Genomic DNA, 18,461 nt, shown 5'->3' on the forward strand with positions numbered 1-18,461 from the left:
CAGTCAGAGACTTGAGAAACAGGGATTCATACTTTCCAGGTATTGGTGATGTTCAAAGCAGTGACTGATACACGGCAGACACTGAAAACACTGCACTGACACTGTACAGTTAAATTTAGGGGCTCCTGTAAGAAAGAAGAGCTTTGTACCCTGAAGCTACTGGGTTTAATTGGATTGCTGCCCTTTAAAGAAGAGTCCTTTGGCACAAACCCAGCAGGAATATAAACGGACAAGGGACCCAAGGGTGAACCATCCATATATTATAGAAACCACGTCAGGGTCACATCTGCAAAATGTTTCAGGATTAGGCACACTAGGATTGGGAAGCTGGTTACAAAGCAGCAGCCTCAGCCCCAAAGGATGTGCCCCTGCAGTTCCAGGTCTGCACACACAGCACTGACCCGTGAGGAACCAGCAAACAGAACATTGCTGCACAGCTGTTCAAACCAAGGTGCTCAGCTTTGCACAGGATTCATGATACCCAGCCTTCTTCTGCTGAGATGTGTGTAATCTGAGTTGGTCTGCTGTCTTAAACACAGGAAAACTCAGATTAATCTGATTCTGTCAAGCCAGTTCTGTCTGTGACGTGTGACGAGAATGAACCCTTGAACGCTGGGCTTATGTCTGAGCCTAAGCAAGCAAGAGTTTTCAGAGGGGAAGCTCCTGTGGAACTAGGACCACTGTTAATCTGATGAGAGAGATGTGGCTTGGAAATCCTTCTGAAGCTCATCAGGGTCTTGGTATTCAGTATCAGGAAGCAGAGGGGACTTTTGATCACATGCAAAGCTAAGTGGCAGATGAACAAGCTATTCAAGATTTTGAAATCACGTAGTTTTCAAATGTGTATCCCTTACATGGTTATCACATTCTAATATGAAGTCATTTTTGTCTTCCAATATGATTAAGTGCTTAAGACCTGTCTGATTTCAAACACAAATATAAACATGTGCTTTATTGATCTGGGGCCCTCTGCAGCTGGGTGCTGAGGAGGTGATGAGCAGCTGAGTTATGTAAAGGAGATAAAAACAAGGTAAATTTACAAACCAAAAATGAAACAAAACCCAAAGCGGGTAAAAAGCAGTGGATCAAGTCATGTGTCTGCTATCAGTGGCTGGATAAAGAGTCCTGCGGTCCCAAACACACAAAGGATTATAAATACCCACAGAAACACTCTGTCTATCACCATAGCTACGTATTTCCAGTCATCTTCCACCTGCAAGAGAATAAAGAAAGAAAAGGATAAACTCTGCATAATGTTACATGCACTTGCTAGTTGAGAGCATGCAGCAGAAATGCCCCTTCTGCTTTGGAATGTGAGGGAGAACACACATGCAAGTCAGGAATGTTGCTTGTCATGCTTATAATTGCTGTAGTTTTCAATCCTCTTCTGAAGGGGCTGATTTTCTAAAAGTGTTTTTTGCCACTTTTGACTGAGAACATACAACACTGTCCTAGTCTGCTGAATTCTTCTAAATATTCAGATCTGTTGGCAATCTATGGCTGTGATGCTGACACTAGCAAATAGGTCCTGTTCCTGTGGTGGGTGCAGAGTGGGGTGATGTAACAGCAGGCACAGCCACCACAGCTGCACATCACAAGACTCCATCAAGGGATTTATCCCGACAGCCCGCACAAGAGAGTTTGCTATTCTGGTCTGATTTGCTTAACTGTCTCTCCAATCAAGCCCTGCTGATTTCAGAAAACTGGACAACTGGACACGTGGACTACAGCAAGTCCAACAGAGCAAACTGCAGTGTCTTGTCCCAAGCAAGACAGAGAGGAATGTGTTTGCCTGAGAGACAGACCTTACAACCACATTCAGTGAACTTGCTGTCCTTTAAACTGTACTTTTTAACTCGTCCTACATACAAGAACCGCTGCATCAGAAGAACAGTCACTCATATAAACAAGTGGCTGGTTAAGAGCTCTCTGCTGAGGGATCTTTCACTTGCTTTCCCAGTTTCATTATGTTCTCCCCCAAGATGCTGCTGCTGTACTTCACTTGGAAAAAATACAGCAAGAACTCCAGCTGCTGTAAACATTGCCAAAATTTTTAAAGGACTTTTATTTATACACGATAACACTAATATTGGTTTGTATGTCTGGCTGAAGCAGAAGCATCCTCCAGAATAATTTTCTCCATGTTTGCCTGAGAAAAAAAAAAAAATCCTTTTCCTTTTCCCCCTAAAAGGAAGGATTTGGTAGATGAAAAATCCTGCTTCCCACCCCTAGTATGTTTTAAAAGGTAAGATACAGGGCTATTGATGCACCCACTAGACTAAGAACAGAATTTCACTTAGCAGGACAGATTTGCAAAATGCAAATAAACAAAACCGGCAAAGGAGGGCTTTTCATGAGCTGTATAATGAAGACAATGCTGTTCAGGTGACTTCATGCAAAGCCTCTTCTTTTTTTGGAGTGCATCAGAGAAATCAGCTGCTTACAGTACATGGATGTGTTTTATGCACCTGATGTGAGAGTGAAAGCAGGGCTGAAATGTTTGGGTTAAGCAGAACAGTCAGGGCATAGGTACTAAGCAAGGCTCAGCTCAGTTCCCATCCTCCTCTATGTCAATATATTCCTTAAAAAAGGGGGGGAAAAGTAATCCTTTAGTTTCATAGAAGTTGCACGAATTTCAACAAAATATTCTGATACAAAGTATTCATCTCAGCGTTTCCCTTACAAAGTTTTTGTGGTTTTCAGTACAAATACGGCAGTAGTTAGTTTTGAAATTCATTTTGCCATCAAAGAGCATCTAAAAAATTTCAAAAGCAAAAGCAAATACTTCATGAGAGATCAAATATGTTTCATTAGGTTCTAAACTTTTTTAAAGTATCTTGAAGTGTCAGAGCATTCCTGATCCTTGTGAGGTCTGGATGTGGGGGAATGTCAGAAAATCTCTCTTGTAGTTGCTTTTAGTTGTCTGTGATTACACCTGAGGATGAAGCCCAAGAATTCCCTAAATTCCAAAGTGCATCATTTTCTATGACAGTGATTGCAACAAGGATGACAGATTTATAACCTCACACAAGCAACTTCAGTAGTTTAAATGCCAAATTCCACTTTTAAACCCCTCTCAGTCCTTTCTTTTTAGTTGGTCTTTATTCAACTCGTCTGTTTTTATCCAGTTGTCTCCCCTCAAAACTCAACTATTATTTCAATGTATGTTTATCATGGCTGAAAATACTGCATTGCTGAAGCCACAGTTATTCAAATCACTGTAAAAATTGGAACATCTCAGACTGCAGTGAAGTACAGACAACAGCATTCTGAATGGATTATCTTTGCCAGATTTATCACTGACTGAGAGAAGTTCTTCTCCAGATCAACTGCTGCGTTGCTAGACAAGCCCTGTTCTTTAAAAAGCAGTTTCCAAATTTGCTTGTTCCATTACTAACACAGAGAAGCAACCTGCTTTGCAAATAGCAAACTTGGTATTGGGATGTCACTGCTTACCAGGGCTGAGTAGTAGAAGAGGGTTGTTTTTGAGGATCTATGGAAAGAGGGTTGGAAGAGACCTTGGAAAATCCCATCTAGTTTATCCCCTGCTCTATGGCAGGATTGACTCTGTTTGAACCACTGCTGATCAAAGTTCATTCCTTATGGGTGCAGCAGGCTATTGCTCCTCCCCTTTTTCACTGAAGGTTGAATCTTGCATCTATTCTTAAACTGTCTTGCTGTTTAAACTATCCACTAGGGATAGAAGGGGAACAGATGAGAATACTTTTCTTATTCCATTCCCAATGGATCATCTATCTCATCCCTTCCTGTGGGAAACTTGAGCCCATTCACAGATACAAAAATTTTCATTTCTAGACCCAAAAAACCCCACAAGTTCCTCTGGGCTGCCCTTCTAAATCATGTTTTCATTTGCCAGAGTTGTGGTGCCATGCCTCTTTGGATCACAGAAACCCAGAATCAACCCAAGGTTGCAAGAAACCTTCAAGACCATCTTAGTCCAACTGTCAAACCAGTACCACCGTAATTGCCCCAAGCCATGTTCCCAAGCCACATCCAGATGCTTTTGAACACTTTCAGAGACAATGACTTCACCACTCCCCCAGGCAACTTATTTCAATTCCAGTGAAAGTTTTTTTTCTAATATCTAATCTGAACCTCCCCTGGCACACCCTGAGAGGGCCATTTCCTCTCATCCTTTTGCTTGAGAGATGGCTGAAGAGACTGACCCTCACTTTCATACAACCTCCTTTCAGGTAGAGAACAGTGAGGATCCCCCCAAACCTCCTCTTCTCCAGACTAAACAACCCCAGTTCCCTCAGCTGCATGTCATAGGATTTGTGCTCCAGATCCTTCACCACCTTGCTTGCCCTTCTCTGGCTACACTCCAGCACCCTCAATGTCTTTTTTGAAGTGTGGGACCCAAAACTGAACACAATACACAAGGTGTAGCCTCGCCAGTACCGAGTACAGTGGGACAATCGCTACCTTAGTCCTGTTGGCCCCACCATTTCTGATACAGTGGCCTTCTTGGCCACTTGGGCACACAGTTGGCTCACATTTAGTTGGCTGTAGAACCAGCATTCCCTTTTCTGCTGGGCTGCTTTCCAGCCACTCTTCCCCAAGCCTGCAGGGCTGTGTGAGGTGGTTGTGACCCAAGGGCAGGACCCGGCACTTCGACCTATTGAACCTCATGCAGTTGTCCTCGATCCAGCCTGTCCAGATCCCTCTACAGGACCTTCCAACCCTCCAGCAGATCTACACTCCCACCCAACTTGGTGTCACCTGCAAACTGACTGAGGGTGCACTTGATCCCCTCCTCCAGGTCACTGATAAAGACATTAAACAGCACCAAGCCCTGGGGAACAGCACCAATAACCCAGATGGATATAATTCCATTCACCACCACTCTCTGGACCCAGCTATCCAGCCAGCGAAGAGTACATCCATCCAAGCACAAACTGCCAGTTCATCCAGGAGGATGTTGTGGGAGACAGTGTTGAATGCTTTGCTGAAGTCTAGATGGACAACATGCACAGCCTTTTCCTCATTTGCTAAGTGGGTCACTAGAAAGAGATCAGGTTGGTAAAGTATGATCTGCCTTTGTAAATCCATGCTGGCTGGTCTTATGCCCTGTCTCTGCTGCATGTGCAGTGTGATGGCACTCAGGAGGGTCTGCTCCAGGACCTTCCCCAGCACTGATGTCAAACTGACAGGCCTGTAGTTTCCCAGATTGTCCTTCTGAACCTTCCCGTAGAGGGGCATCACACCGATTTCCATTTGACTGGGGATTCTCTGGTTGACCAGAACTGCTGGTAAATAATGGAAAGTGGCTCAGCAAGCTCTTTTGCCAGGTCCCTCGTTACTCTCAGGTGCTGCCCATCTGGGCTCACCCACAGACCTGCAGGTGTCTAACTGGCATAGCAGGTCACCAACAATTTCCTCCTGGATTATGGGGGCTTCACTCAGCTCCCCATCACTAACTCCCAGCTCTGTAAGCTTAGCATCCTGTGGACAATTGATTTAGGTATTAAAGACTGAGGCAAAGAAGGCATTAAGTACCTGAGTGTTTTCCTCATTCCCTGACACTGTGCTACCCTCTGCATCCACCAAATGACAGAGATTCTCCTTAGCCCTCCTTTTGGTGTCAGTGTATTTATAGAAACTTTTTTTGTTGTTTTTAACCACAGTGGCCAAATTAAGTTTCAGTTTGGCTTCAGCCCTTCTAATTTTCTCCCTACATAACCTCACAGCATCCTTGTAATCACTCCAAGTTACCTGCCCCTCCTTTCAGAGGTGAAACATTCTCTTTTTTTCCCTGAGTTCCAGTCTAAGTTCTCCATTTAGCCAGGATAGCCTTCCTCCCCAGCAGCTTGTCTTACTGTTCCTGCACCTTTCAGATTTCCTTCTTAAAGCATGTCCAGCTTTCCTGGACTCCTTAGACCTTCAGGTCTGACTCCCAAGGGATTCTGCCAATCAATTTCCTAAACAGGTCAAAGTCTGCCCACTAGGAGTCCCAGGTGGCAGTTCTGCTTGCACTCCTCCTAAATTCATCCAAAACTGAAATCTATCATTCCACAGTCACTGTGCCCAAGAAGGTCTCTGACTACCACATCCCCCACCAGTCCTCTGTTTGCAAACAGTGAGTCCAGTGGGGCACCTCCCCTGCTGGCTGTGTCAAGAAGTTATCTTCCACACACTACAGGAGCCTCCTGGACTGATTCTCCTCTGCTGTGTTGTACTTCCAGCAGACATCTGGCAACTTAGAGTTCCCCATGAGCACAAGGATTAGTGGCTGTGATGCTTCTTCCAGCCTCTTGTAGAATGCATCATCTGCCTGTTCATCCTGGCTAGGTGGTATGCAACAGATTTCTACCAGGACATCTACCCTGCTGACCTTCCCCCCTGCTCTTTATCCCCAGGCACTCAACCTCGTCATCACCATTGATTTCACAACACTCCAAGCAATTCCCAGCGGGAGGGTTACCTCCCTTACCTCTTTGGTTTCATTTTGAGACCTCACGTTTTCTGCGATGAACTGGACGTTGCTGAGGAAATCCTTCACCTCTGGGGAGTACTCCACCTGCTCTTCCATCCATTTCTGATGGCTCAGTCCTCTCTTGGTGGTAGCGAGTTCAGCGGCCTTGTCACAGTGACTGCATCGCTGCTCCTTCTGAAATTTGGTATCTTTGTGTTTGCTGTGCTTTGGCTTGCCTGACTTACTGTCTGATGCTTTCTTGGGTTTTTTAGAGTCATTTTTTTTCTGCTGTTCCAGTGGCCTCTGCATCAACAGGACTTTGGGGAGCAGCTTAAGGAAGACAGTTTTTACCCATTTGGGCATTGTGTGTGTGGTTGGAGTCCTGTAATGTATATTCAGGACAAACACTGTGATGACAATTGACAGAGTCACAAATATCATAGTGAACAGTAAATATTCACCTACTAGGGGAATTACTAAAGAGGTGGATGGGATTGTTTCTGTGATCACCAGTAAAAATACAGTCAAAGAAAGGAGCACAGAGATGCAAAGGTTCACTTTCTCACCACAGTCAGATGGCAGATAGAAAACTAGCACAGTCAGGAATGAGATGAAAAGACAAGGGATGATCAGATTTATGGTGTAAAACATTGGCAACCTTCGAATATAAAAGGAATATGTTATGTCTGTGTAGATCTCTTCACAGCAGTTGTATTTGATATCATGTTTGTAGCCAGAAGCATCAACTATTTCCCACTCACTATTTTCCCAAAAGTCATTCATGTCTACTTTGGATCCAATGATCAGAAGATCGATTTTGGCTTTGTCATAGGTCCATGAGCCAAATTTGAGTGAACAGTTCTGATGATCAAACGGGAAAAAAGTGATATCCATAGGACAGGAGCTTTTAAAAATAGCTGGTGGGGTCCAGGTGATCATTCCATCATATCGAAGGAGGGCTTTGGTCTTTCCTTCAACTTGAAAATCTCCCACGGCACTAGAAAGACAAATGAGGCAAAGAAAATTAACACGAAAGTGAAAGGTCTTTCATGGAGGCTCAAAGAGGATACTTTTGAGGGAAAGGGTAAAATGAATCAATAAAATGGGTAAAATGAATCATCATACTTGTTATACAAGACAATATCTGGTTTCCAAATTTTATCTGCTGCTACACGAATAAATTCAATGCCATCATATTGTTTGGGATCCCATCGCAATTTGTAGTCATTCCAAATCTGAAATAAGAGTGGATAAAGATTTTAAACCCTTGAATTATCAACAAATATTTTGCATTGCTGCCTAGTGCACTATGGTAGGGCCATGCTCCATTGTGTCTCAGCCTATCATAAGTACAGTATCTTTTGCAGAAAACTTTGTGTGGATCACAATCAGTGCCTGGAGAAAACTGGTGCAAGTTGACTGTGTTTTCTTAGTAGTTTAGGTCCCTTAAGGATTTTAACTATGCAAATATGAAAAAAAAACCAGGAAAAATGGTGGTATGTTCCTTTTGCTAATAGATGTTTTGGTGGAGATTACCTAGGAATACAGAGATGCACATTTAATCACTCTTTAATGGGCACATCCAGCTAGTTTTACAAGGGGAAAAGAAAACAAACAAACAAACAAAAAACCAAAACAAAAACCACAAACAAACAAACAAACTCACAAAAAAAACAAACACCAAAAACAATGCAATGATCACAAAGCTGGAGGAGAATATACTGCACAGAAAAGGAGACAAGAAAGAAGAAATTACATTTTGAGTTATGGCTTTGGTTAATGGAGCTTCTCCTTACTCATCCTTTAAAATCTTTGTTACAAAACAAGAACATATTCTGTAGTTGTAACTCACAAGGTAACCTATTTGATCATATGAATGCGAAACACATGAGAAATGCAACAAAGTCACTTACATGTCTAAGCCACAAATTTGTTTCCATAATCTGATTGACTTCATCCTAGAAAGAAACACAGTCCAAAAATGGAAAATAGAATTCCATATTTACTGAAACCAGATTTTTTTTCTGGATACCTTTCAGGGGCTCATATATTGTGCACAGTCATGTGCAGCTCTACTGTAAAATTTTTAAAGCTCTGTTGAAAAATCACACTCCGTAAATATTGAGTTGCACCTTTTTGCCAGTGGCTGAGAACCTGAAGAGCACAAAACCTACAATTCCTCTGGAAACAGCACCAGAAGAAGTATGTTGGTGGCTGTGCACTTTGTTGGTTTCAGTGTTTAAAAAGCTTTGATAACACTGTACAGAGCTCGTGAAGATTCAAGAAAATGGCAACTGAATCACAGTGTTCTTGAATTCCTATACAAACCTCTAGATCAGATGCACTCAAAAGGCACAAAACTAGGTCACTCTATATAGAGATTTTCTTTTTTACTGTCAATTATTGCTATTGCCAATCTGTGAAGGATCAGGAAAGTGCTCCAAGAAACACAAATATAAAGTTTTGGATGCTGTTCTAATGAGCCTTCAGCCTAAAAGTATTCAGAAATACACATACTACATATGTGTATGAATGCAGGTTGACATTCACAAAGAAAATATCTGCAAAAATGTTGGTTTGGGTAGTTTTTAGTTTTTAAGCACGTGAACTCAAAAAAATTAAGATATTTACCATACAAAAGTGAAAAATATTGTAGATTCAACATTTCATGCCAAAGTAAATACTAACATGGTTGTACATAAAGTTTAAGCACAACAATAATTTTGAAAAACTAGTAGGGCTCCTGTCTGTGGGTTAAACTATCTAAATTCTCATAAAAATCATGACTCTCTCCTGAAAAAAGTCCAGCTGACTTATTTATAATGTCCATTTCTTTCTTCAAAGACAGCACCAGGAGCCAGGGGCTGCAATGTGAGGCAGAATTGTGGAAACCTGCCAAGCTACCTGTAACTATGAAACAAAGTACTTCCACAGAGGAACTCCAAGAGGTGACAGCCTTCACCACGAGGACTTAGAATGCCTGCATTCATCCTCTCAGATAAGTTCTCTCCCCTGCTCTTGCTGAATGTTGCTCCTTTCCTGTCATTTCATTATGGACTCAACCAGGTGCTTCAGAATCAAAACTCTCCCTTTGTTCTGCAGATAATTTGCCTCACAGAGAGACTTCAGCAAGGGTTGAAGCCGGGCTTTGCCCCTTCCACAGACTCCCTGTCCTGCCCAGAGGCTTTGCCACCCCAGACACACTCACCCTTGCGTATGGTGCATCCCAAAACGCACAACACTCCTCTCCCCACCACTCTGCGGGCTGCACTTCTCTTACGTCATGTTGAAACAAACAGACTGAAGAAAAGGCATGCAAAAAAGATCTTACCCCTCAGGACCACTGAGAAATGACGGTAGACCCACAGGAGAACTGCACACACATGCTTCACACAACCTGGACGCACCAGGTGTCCCTGAAAGTGGTCTATCCCTGTGGAGGGTGGGCTTGAACATTCAGCACTGCCGCTCTGGGCTCTGGAAGCTGCTGCCTGGGGAGAAGGGGTTTGATGCCACAGAGCAGGCAAATGAATCTGCTTCACTCAAACCACCTGTTTGAGCAACAGGAGCAACTCAGCTAACTGAGAGAACAGCAAAGGTCTCAGCACATGCACTTAGGCCCACATGAAATGCCAGTTAGGGTTGTGTGCAGCCACCACAATTGCATCTCCTGCATCAGCGATTTGTGTGTGTTTACAACCATTCCCAAATCTCAGCAAGTATTCCGTAGTGAGTCTTACCACGTTTGTAAGCTGGGTAATGGCCAGCTCAAAATACACTCTGACTGGATCGGACACATTTTCCACTGGCCTGATGAACTGGTTGTACTGGGAGAAGAGGTGGTGAAATAACCGTTCCTCTGATTCGCAGGCTGTGGTACCTGTGTTAGCAAACACAAAGAATAGATATACCAGAGGTAAGAAAAAGGGAAAGAAGGTGCTGGATAATGTACTATTATCTAAATCTGTGCTGTATTTCTGGATCCTGTGCTTGTGACCACGTATCAAGTCACCTCCACTTGGCTCGCCCTGGTATCAGACCAAAGTAGAATGAAGTGTGAAGTAGAAAAAACAGGAATGTGGTTGATTTAACCTTCGGGAGTCTTTACATAAAACAGAGTTCATGAAAAACATAGCTACTTACTCAGAAATAAAAAGCTTGAGGCCTCAACTACTCTATCCAAATGCGAGGGGTTCTGTTTAGGTGATTGTAATGATGCCTCCTAATCTTAAACACTATGACTACATTTCATCCTCATGTTTCCTCTTTCAACTCTCTAGATAGCCCAATTTTTGTTCTGAAGGAAGTTCATTTATTGAGTTCTATAAACAAACAAACAAAAAAATGGAAATACTAAAATTACCTATAGAATACCATGATTTTTTGTAATACAGAGCCATTCTTTGGGAACAAGCAGATCATAGCTGTAATCCCCAGTCAATAAAGAATAGACCAGGTGGCTTAGCAGGAACAAGGTGTGTGTCAGGCACTAAGCTGACTCACTTCAGAGTTAAAAAGAATGTTCTTAACTTGTTACATGCAGTTCAGACCTGAAACACTTATTTTCACAGTTCTAGAGGCTGCAGTCTGTTTTTTTAAAAAGGAAAATATTCAATCGTGCTAGCTCTGGCAACATCACCTCAGAAGAATAATTTCCTTGAATAACTTTGCTGTTGCAATGCACTACTATAATTCAGCACTTACACTCAAAGTGCTTTATGAAGTCAAGATTTAGAACTTCCCTATTATACTGTGCACAGCTTTGTTATCGAAACTCTTTGATGATCCCACAGGTGTTACTGATACAACTGAGGAAAAACCAGTTTTTCAGAATCACATTCATAAATTTTTTGCATTAGTTCCAGGCTGCAACAGAATGCATCAGGAAAGCAGTCATGATAAGGCAATCATGACTGCAAATATTAAACATGGAATGTGTTTGTGTCAGGCAGCATGGTCTCTGGCACACCATAGAACATAAATTTGAAATTTAAGTATCTTTCAGTAAACATAAGGGCCCTTGGATGCAGAGATGTCCTACAGGATCCTACAGGGGAACACTTAGTCTCAGCATACTGCACTGCTTTCATGCTTAGGATGCCTTTCACCTGTTTGTTTGTTGGTTTTTTTTAAAGTCATTTTGCATCTAAAGTGACACAAAGCATCCTCATATTGCAGGAGATTATCATAATTACAAGCTGAAATGCTGGTTACTGGTTACTTACACATACGGAAAAAAATTCTAGTAAAAATTCCATAACTTAACGTTTCATTTCATCCTTTTAGCATCATGAATAGATACATGAATGTCTTTAAAGTTTGGGTGTTTGCACATCACGTGTTGTGCCATTCATAAAGTAAATCAAAATTTCCTTTTCAGATTTCACCATCACCCCTCACTGCACTGTGACTAGAAGAACACTACTGTGGGAACATGAGTTTCTTAGCAAAGTTTCACAGCTAAAGCCAATGAGTTTAAAATTATGTTTCGTCTGAAATTTTCCTACTGGCTTCTTAACAGAAGCATGCTTTAAAATAAAATAAAATAAAAACCCAAAACCAGACGAGTATTTAGGACTTCCATTTTCAAACTTCAGTTACAGATTCTCATCCCACTGGTGCTGCTTTAAGACAACACCTTATACCTTGCTAACACAAGCACTGTATGTCATGCACATCTTGGTCATCAGCAGAAGTGCCACTTTCAAAAAAGATGTAGTGCCTTAAAAGCAAAAATCCTGCTAAACCTCAGTGAGACTTGTGCATGGAAATGACTCCAGCATATTTAAACATAGATTACAAACAATGGTGAACAACTACAGATCGAGTTCTCACTTTTGAAGGTGTGAGTACTGAATGTGAACATCTTTAGACTGCATTATTTAAGCACTTGCTAATTCAAGCACCAAATGAAATCACTAGAATGCTATTCTGTTTTCATTGTTTGCTAGAAACCTTTCTTCAGTTAGTTATCAAACAAAAATGAAGAGTTTTATGTGAGAAAACAAGTATTGCTTTAGCTCTCTTAAAATGCTGTAGAAATGTTAAAAGATTTCAGGTCACAAATATCCAGTAGAGGCTTTACACTGAATTCGTTCAGGAAAACAGAAGCAGAGACAATGACTAGGAAATATTTTAGACACTAGTATCAAAGAGAGCCTACCTTTAGTCAAGGATGTGAACACGAATGCCCACACACAGAAAGTGGGGTAGCACGAACATAGCCACCTCTCAGGATGCATTGCCAGCAGCAGAACAGAGCTTCCTCTCGAGAACAGAGGTCTGGGGAAAGACACAGAAGGCAAGAAGACATGCAACCCCCCCCGGACGGTACGTAGGTGGTAGAAAGATGGATTTCAGGTCTGCATCTGCAGCAAACTCTGCAGCCTGCTGAGCAGAGCAAAGCCCTGCAGAGTTGCTTTCACTGCCACTCTGCAAGGAGAGCTTGTGCTGTGCAGAGAGAAGGGAGCCGGGCAGCGTCCTGTCAGGTGACTTCACGCTTTCAGTCACCCGCACCCTCGCCTCTGGGGGAATGTTTAAGAGTGCAGAAGAGAGGGGGAAGGCAAGACTCAGGACGGCCGTCGTGGAGCAGGGGAAGCAATTCACCCAGCCCTTCACCCACTCGTTAAAGAATTCTCATTGTACTAAAGCAGCTGTTTTAGCTATCGCCTGGTGCTCACCTGAGTGAGCCTGTCAGGGTTTGCAGAAATGAAACAACTTCAGTTTCTTTGCTGAGGACTAATTCTGTAGATGATGGAAATGGATGCTGTATGGTTTTAACACCAGAAACCATCTGAGCCTTGAAATAAACACAGTATCAAGTGACAGAATTGCTTGACAGTACTCGGAGTGAATAAACCTAAGGCAAGTAGATTCATTATTGCCATCTGACAGGAACAACTGAGAATGCTAAGTTCTTTCCTGACAGACAAGTCAGCTCTCAAAATCAATTTTTCTACCTTGTGTTTTTTTTTTGTGTGTGTGTATGTGTGTGTACAGTCATTCCTGTGCCAGTATCCTGGTGGTGTGGACATGGAGGAGTAAAATAAAAAAAACCCCCACCATCAGGGGCTGTTACAGGCCAAGTTCGCTGCATCAGTGTTACTCTAAATCACAAAATTTAAAAAGAAACTGTAGAGTTTAATTCATGCTCACTCCTCAGGCTTTCAGTACACATGTCTTTGCAGCAGGAATGCCCAAAAAGACTCTGTAGGCAAAGAGTGTGAGAAACTGAGGGTCCAGTTTAACTGCAGGGGGGTGGAAGGCACCACAGGTTATTTGGTGACACCCAGCCTCCCAGAAGGCAGCTTGTACAGGGAAGCTCCTTTATGTATGTTCAATCCAGCATGAACAAGTCTGAGTGACTGGATGAATGATTTGATCAAAACAGAAATGCTGCTGATTTCCCGGCAGTTACGTTGTTGTGTAAGCAGAGAGAGAAGAAAAAAAAAGCTAAAAAGTGTAAAAAAAAAAGACATGCCCTTCACACTGCATAACAGAGAAGCAGTGCTGCAGCTCAGAATAAGAAAGTAATTTATCTTTTATACAAGTTGTCGAAATATGGGTATAAGGCCTTTCTGGAAGAAAGAAACTTAAGAATCAGTTGACTGCATAGAGGAGATACCTGAAGTAGACAAAGCTGCCCATGGCAAGTTTGGAGGGATGAAAAGAAAATCATGAAGGATTACCAGCGGAAGCCTTATTCCACTGTAGCCAGGGAGCCTTGAGCAGAGAGACAAGAAAACAAAAGAATTGAACCATATGAGTATTTGGGAGGCTGGGAGCCATTCTGCCCTCAAAAGCAGCAGCAAACCATAGTTGCAAGAAGAGACCATAAGGCATGTTTGTGAAGCATCTTTAAGCTGAAATTAGATATAAATTCTCCTTACAAATGCTTTTAAGATGAAAATGTAGGTTTCAGTACAGTGATTTTTCTTGTAAATTTCCATTTTGCTATTATTTTCCGGGGGGGAGGGGGGTTGGGGGAAGTAAAACCCATAAAAAACCTTTTGCTTTGTGCCCAGCTTCCCAAAGCTGTGATGTTTATTGCAATGGTGCTGACAGCCCAGACCCATAAGCCTGCAGTTTCCTCACCTCACCTAGCAAGGTTCATACATTCTCCCTGAATTAATGTGCCCACGGTGAGCTGTGGATGACAGAATTACGCAGCCATGAGGCATCACAGGATGTCTGTGGCTTGCTGCAGTCATGGCACATGCATCCCTGTTAAAGTCCAGTGCTTCTAGAAAGGTGACACATGGTACAATTCGAAAACAAATGGATCCCAACTCAAAATACTTTGACTTTTCAAAGCTTTTTTTTTTTTTTTTTCCTACCAGAAAGGGAAGAACCCAGGGAGCTGGGTGTAACATACCTGCATGTATGTATCTGGGTTAAACAGAAAGGTCTTCAGGGGTGAGGGTAATGAGTGCGTTTTGTCTCCTGAGAGCAGTGGCAGGCCAGCTGGAAGGGTGATCCTTGCTGCCACACTCGAGGTGAAGAGCTGTTTTTGCCATGGGGAGGAAGGGGCCAGGGGAAGCAGGTTCAGTCAGGAGGCAATCCCAGTTCTTCAGTAAGCAGATGGAAGGAGGGACTGTGCTGGTAGGATCCTGCTGGAGTAGGTGCTGCCTTTGGGAAAGGCTGAAGAGAAAGGCAAAGTTCAAGCTGAGGCATGGCAAGTGGCTGATGAGGCATCCAGATGGAGAACACAGAGAGACCAGTGGAGGTACTGGCTCAGCACAAAAATGCCAGCTGGGAGCAAAAAGTTTGTGAATCTTTGCTGACTGGGGAGGTACCTAATTTAATCTAACATGCACTGGCCAAAAGAGGTGTTAAAATGCCAGTCTCAAACATAAGGTACATATTGACAGGCTTTCACTCTTCCCGTGACCTCCAAGTGTGGAAGAAGAGGCTGATTTAGTCCTTCACATGTCCTTTTACTCTCCAAGAATATACAGACTCAGAAAAAAAAGTATCTGGTCCCTTTTCTTCAGGTGAGGTCATTCAGGAAAAAGAGGGCAAGTAGCTTTCAGGGATGCACAAAATCTGCCCATTACGAAGGTTTCTAGCGCACAGATGCACCTCACCACTGGAGCTTGATGTGGTAAAAGCTGCATGGTAATGGCTGCGAAAAAAACTACAAGATCAGGACCCATCTGGAGGGTTGCCTGTGTGCCCTAGAACTCTGGCTGAAGGCATCTGTCCCACTGCTATTTGCAAGCCTAATGCCAGATCCTAATTTTGGAGCCAGGTCTGAATGGTTGATTTTCCCCTCTAGAGCCACGGATTTCACTGCTGAGAGCTATGTCTGAATTGCTTGTAGGCTTTGACAATGCAGTGTGTCCACCTGCAGTGGGACTGTGACAAACACCTTTCCCACTGCGAGACGCTCATGGGAAGCATCTTGCTTCCAAGAAGCCTCTTGCTTCCAGTGTAGGAGTTCACTTCACAACCTGCCAACTCTTTGCTAACTACCACTAGGCAAGTGAGTTTGCGCTTAGAGGAACCAGTTATCCTTTCCATTGCTGGTCTAGAAGCACCGTAGAGGCATGAGCCGCTTCTTACTGTCTCCTGCTTGGGGCTACCCATACGTTTGTTCACTGTGCCTGCCCTGAAACAGATGGATGGGACCTCAGCAGCATTGAATTTTATGTCTACTCTGCTACTTGCTGCTTTTGCAAGCAGATAGTTACTAGGGAAGCAACCAGAGCTAGAGCTCGCTCCTATCTGTGTATTCACACGCACAGTGCTTCCATGGGCATGGGACACCCACTGCTGATAAAAATTATGCCAGTGGAAGGAAATCCTCTGTAATGGAATCGTGAAAGCTCAGTCAAATCCCACTGCCTTACTGACAGTTCTGTGGTCAGCCTCAAACAGGTTGCACATTAGCCAAGTTAAGGTAAGGAGGGAACTTGGTAAAGCTCACAGGGGGAACAATTCCGAGAATCAGACATGCTTTAACTGAGCAGGTAGTTAAAGGATAAAATCTAAATGCTGGGATATGAAGCTGCTTTGCAGGTTCTGAGTGAGGAAGGAATAATTTTGCTTGCAAAGTTTGTTTCGAATAGCGCTTTTTCTGCACCTGTGCTGCACAGACAATTCATCAGCTTTTGAGCACTGATATTTTACCTTAAATATCTTAATATCTCAATATCATAATATCTTAAATATGTTCTGATTCATGGCATTTGAACACTGTCATGTTCCAGGTCTTTCAAGAAGGCTGACTGTAGAAATAAGGCAGGTTTTTCAACCATTCAGGGTTTTGGAGCCATCAGGCAGGGAGGCAGAGGCCACCTTTGTGACAGCTCTCTGGGAGAAGTGTTCTATCTCAGCAAGCACTGGGCTCAAAGGAGGAACCACCAAGAAACATCTTTCACAGAAGTAGTCAGGCAAAATGGTCACAAAGATTTATATCTCCTGGACGCAAAACCAAAATCAATTAATTGTGTTGTTAGAGTTATCTTTCACTAACGAATGTTCACCTATTACTAAGGCAGACCAAGTAATTTCTTCCTGTGTTCTGCCCTGTGACATCATCTAGGTGCTTTCTCACCTTTTTTTCTTGGTTACTCCTGCTCTGTTTCTGAACTGCATTTGCCCAACCCCATTCCCTCTCCCCCAGTTCAGTAAACAAATGCTTGTCTGGTGGGCTCTAGGTCTGTCTCCACATCTCGTCTTCCCTGCCCAGTGTAATTTCCTACAGCTGCACAGAACCAATACTGACAGCAGGATTTCTCCATTCCTTTTTTTAATCTTCTTCTGTGGAGTTAGTGCCATAAGGAATTGAAGACGCACAGCTCCTCCCAGGGCACTGAAAAACTAAGTACTGTATCACTGTTTCCTCTGACCTTTCAGTGCTGTACCTGCTTCATCTGTGACAATTACAGTCCCATCAGGGTAGGAGGTTGCTGTTAATCTATGTCAGCCCTGTGTGCTGTTTGGATCCCCTGTTTCGTATGATTCCTTGACACCATTACAATAAACCAGGCTAATAAAGCATTTATCAGAAGAATATTAGGTATCCAGTTTTCACTCCCTTGCTGGAAGTCATTCAGCTGCCACAGAAGCACTTTCAGGTCACTACCCATTGCTGAAGTGTCAGTACAGTCTAGCTTGCCAAGTGTGACACCCTGAGCAGCACATTCACACTCCCTGCAGCAAAGCCTGGCTCTCACCCATGTGTAAGCCCTGGTCTTTGGCCTCTCTCCTCCTCTGGGACCTCATGTGCCAACAGTGTTTGCTCTCTGATCCACTAGACACTGACCAGCAGCTTCTAGTGTGTAGCAGATATAGAGAGGATGGAACTTCAGTGGCTACTGTGTGCACAGTAATGTGCTCATGTTTGAGGATCTTTTGTATTAAAGCTTTTGTTGTTGTTGTGGTGGTGTTGTTTTTTTTTTTTGTTAGTCACCTTTTAAATGATGGGTGGAAAGAAGTCTCAAAACTCACATTGATTAGGGATCTTCCACAAACTGAGCATGGCATTTCTTCAGTTCGTTGCCTTGCTCTGTAATGAAGTCCTTTCTTACTTTCTCTTTCATCTTAAAGAGCCTGAACCACAATACCACTGTGGTGCTGCCTCTGCTGCCTCAGCTGTGAAGTAGGCACTCAGTAAGTAAATAAAAAATAAGTACCCAGGTAATAATGGGGATGCCTGTTCTCCTGATCCTGCCTGCTAAGCAGCTGTAATAACCAGAGTACAACACAGAAATCCATCTTCTATAAGTTAAAGCATCAGTGATGGCAACACCTCCAAAGCACCTCCCATTGTACCCATAGGGTTGAACATTATCACTTTTTTTTTTTTTTTTTTCACTTCAGTGACCTCCAGTTTGGACTGACTACACTTGCAACCTGGTGGAGATTACACAGGCTGATAAAGCCTGATCCTCTTCAAGGAACTAAACTCCAAACCAATCACCTCTGTTCAGCTTTTTTAGAACTCTTACTAGAAGAAACAAGTCCTAGAAGTAGGTTTTCAACACGTAAAATATATGTTTCCATACTTCCCCGGTGTAGA

At 43.0% G+C, this 18,461-nt stretch overlaps 1 protein-coding gene across 1 annotated transcript; it reads right to left on the reverse strand.

The window, feature by feature from the left end:
* Window positions 1–640: 640 nt before the first annotated feature.
* CHRNA6 (cholinergic receptor nicotinic alpha 6 subunit) lies at window positions 641–12,857 on the reverse strand. The gene is made up of 6 exons (XM_027890595.1): window positions 12,600–12,857; window positions 10,177–10,316; window positions 8,350–8,394; window positions 7,562–7,671; window positions 6,455–7,433; window positions 641–1,213 (listed from the first exon to the last, which is right to left on the reverse strand). Exons 1-6 carry the CDS (start codon window positions 12,676–12,678, stop codon window positions 1,091–1,093), a joined length of 1,476 nt encoding a protein of 491 aa, XP_027746396.1. The 5' UTR covers window positions 12,679–12,857; the 3' UTR covers window positions 641–1,090.
* Window positions 12,858–18,461: the final 5,604 nt, after the last annotated feature.

This window comes from Empidonax traillii, unplaced genomic scaffold (genome assembly GCF_003031625.1).
Source record: "Empidonax traillii isolate 1590-97213 ecotype Southwest subspecies unplaced genomic scaffold, ASM303162v1 scaffold2:size4533513, whole genome shotgun sequence".
NCBI lineage: Eukaryota > Metazoa > Chordata > Aves > Passeriformes > Tyrannidae > Empidonax > Empidonax traillii.